Source organism: Morone saxatilis, unplaced genomic scaffold (assembly GCF_004916995.1).
Source record: "Morone saxatilis isolate NCDOM2014 unplaced genomic scaffold, NCSU_SB_2.0 Contig15, whole genome shotgun sequence".
In the NCBI taxonomy this organism is placed as follows: Eukaryota; Metazoa; Chordata; class Actinopteri; family Moronidae; genus Morone; species Morone saxatilis.
In genome coordinates, this window is record NW_023339707.1 from 25,850,743 (window position 1) to 25,852,927 (window position 2,185).

Here is a 2,185-nt window from a genome sequence, read left to right on the forward strand (position 1 = left end):
GACTTTGCGTATAGTTCTCTTGCGTCTCTATATACTGGCATGGCCATAAAACCCATATCAGGTCCGGTCCTGAGCCGGTGCCATGTGAGACGCGTTTTTACTGAGCTCCTCGCCACGACACTCATTAATAAATATAGAAGCAGCTATTTAATGTAAAGACCTTGAGCCACACTCACGGACTGAAGCCAATACGTCCCACCCACGGCTTGGAAGTTTGACTTACACGCTCGCTGAAAATGTCTAAAAACCCCCGAAAAGCGCCTGACCAAGGTTAGCTCCAAGCTAGCCAGAGGCTACGCTGCACTTGACCGGGACTCCGACATGAGCCATCCTTTTAGCAATCGCCGAGTTGATTCTCGTTGCTGTAATGTCAGTTACTCTGTAGTTGGTGGTTGAACAAACAACATCAAGTAAAATGTAAATCTTTTTTGTTGTTCTACAGTATTTTAGTTTAGTAGTTTGTTAGGAAACAGAAAGATTATTTGTAGCTAACAAGGTTAAAACTAATAATGATAATAAAAAGAAAGAAAACATTTCTCTGATCAGCAATGAATTGAACTTTTATGTATCCAATCTGTGTCCAAAAAACGGACACTCGGGTGGAAGAAAGACATTATGTGTCTTTGTATCCTCTGTATTACACTGATGTTTCCTTTATACTATTAAATAAGGTTGTTTTATCTTCAAGCTGTATTATTAAAGTTACATACAGCATTTTGAAGGAATTTATATGGAATAAAGTTATTAAAAAAAATATATTATCGAAAACCTCTTCTACCCTGCATTGATATGGTATTTTCATGTGGTTTCTTTTGATGGTGAAAACTTGTATGTATACAGTAAATTATGGAACTTAAAATCAACAGTACTAATATATTTTTACTGTAATAGTAGAAAAAGCTCTACTGTATTTATAATAGTAAAGTTCAACCACAGCTGCCACTGTTTTACTGTAGAATCTAGATTAGATAGAAGTAACTAAAGGATTTGGGGTATAGTAGATGAGAAGTGTTTGCTGATGTAGTTTCCTTAAAGGAATATTTTACCAACTGCACCTTTAAGTCCTTTAATGTAGTAAACTGAGAGTCCAACCTGCTGCGCTCTCATCTTGTCCGCTCTCTGGTTCTGGTGGTAGATCCGGCTGAAGTTGGACACGATGACGGGTACCGGCAGGGCAATCACCAGCACGCCACTGAGAGAGCAGATTGAACCGAAGATCTTCCCTGCGATGGTGTTGGGAACCATGTCACCGTACCTGCAGGAAGGAAACACTGTCATCAGTCAACATGCTGACCGATACATCCATCCATCCATTTTCTGAGGCTTGTTCGGGTCGCAAGAACCAAAGACGTCTTTCTTTACATCCTCCAGGCACATAGAGCTAGCTAACATTACCCAGGCAAGAATACTTCTAATTACTCACATCAATTTGACAACCAACACTTTGACTTTCAGGTCATATGTTCCCTCTGTGGCACCGCCATGACACTTGAACATGAACATTTTATGGCAGCCAAAGATTTATAGCACAGAGACAGCAAGCAACTTGACAATATTCACAAGCTAGTGTACTACTGTAAAATCTAGTTTAAAATGTATTTTCGGTGTCTATGGTTACAGTTGCCGACCTCACCTAGTTTTACTGTCTGCTGTGTCCATGTGAATCCAGCTTTAGTTTTTTTATTTATAAAAAATTAAAGACAAATGATTTTTCAGTTGTGAATATTTCTATCCAAACCAACAAACACTTTCTTTTAAAACAATATTTTAAAAGGTTGAAAAGGTTTTAATGAAGATGATTATTTGTTTGCTTCAGATAGATAGATAGATAGATAGATAGATAGACAGATGCTGATCTTGCTGAGGTTGTTAACACTGTCTCCTGGCTGTAAGGCTGTTTTGTTGCACACACACACTCACAGGTTGCTGGTTGGCTCATGCAGCCTTCACCTTTCATTGTACAGAGCCATAAATCACAGGTAGTGAGACGAGGAAGAGGAGGAGGAGGAGCTTAGAGAGTGGGCAGGAGGCCAGGACGGTTGGTGTGATTGTGCTCAGACTCACTGAGAGACGTTACCGTACGAACCGCAGAAACACCGTCTGCTCTGTTTCACTACAGCTGATGGCACAATTACAGGAAGCAGATTAAAATATAAAGTCCTTTGTCTGTCCAACAGTGTGGGAG

The 2,185-nt window shown here is 39.9% G+C and overlaps 1 protein-coding gene across 2 annotated transcripts in view; it reads right to left on the reverse strand.

Moving 5' to 3' along the window:
* kcnd1 (potassium voltage-gated channel, Shal-related subfamily, member 1) overlaps nucleotides 1-2,185 on the reverse strand; it is a 34,262-nt gene that overhangs the window by 4,869 nt on the left and 27,208 nt on the right. For both annotated transcript variants that reach the window (XM_035656057.1, XM_035656056.1), the window contains exon 4: nucleotides 1,081-1,255. In XM_035656057.1, the coding sequence (XP_035511950.1) occupies nucleotides 1,081-1,255 (175 nt within the window). The remainder of the gene's footprint in view (nucleotides 1-1,080; nucleotides 1,256-2,185) is intronic.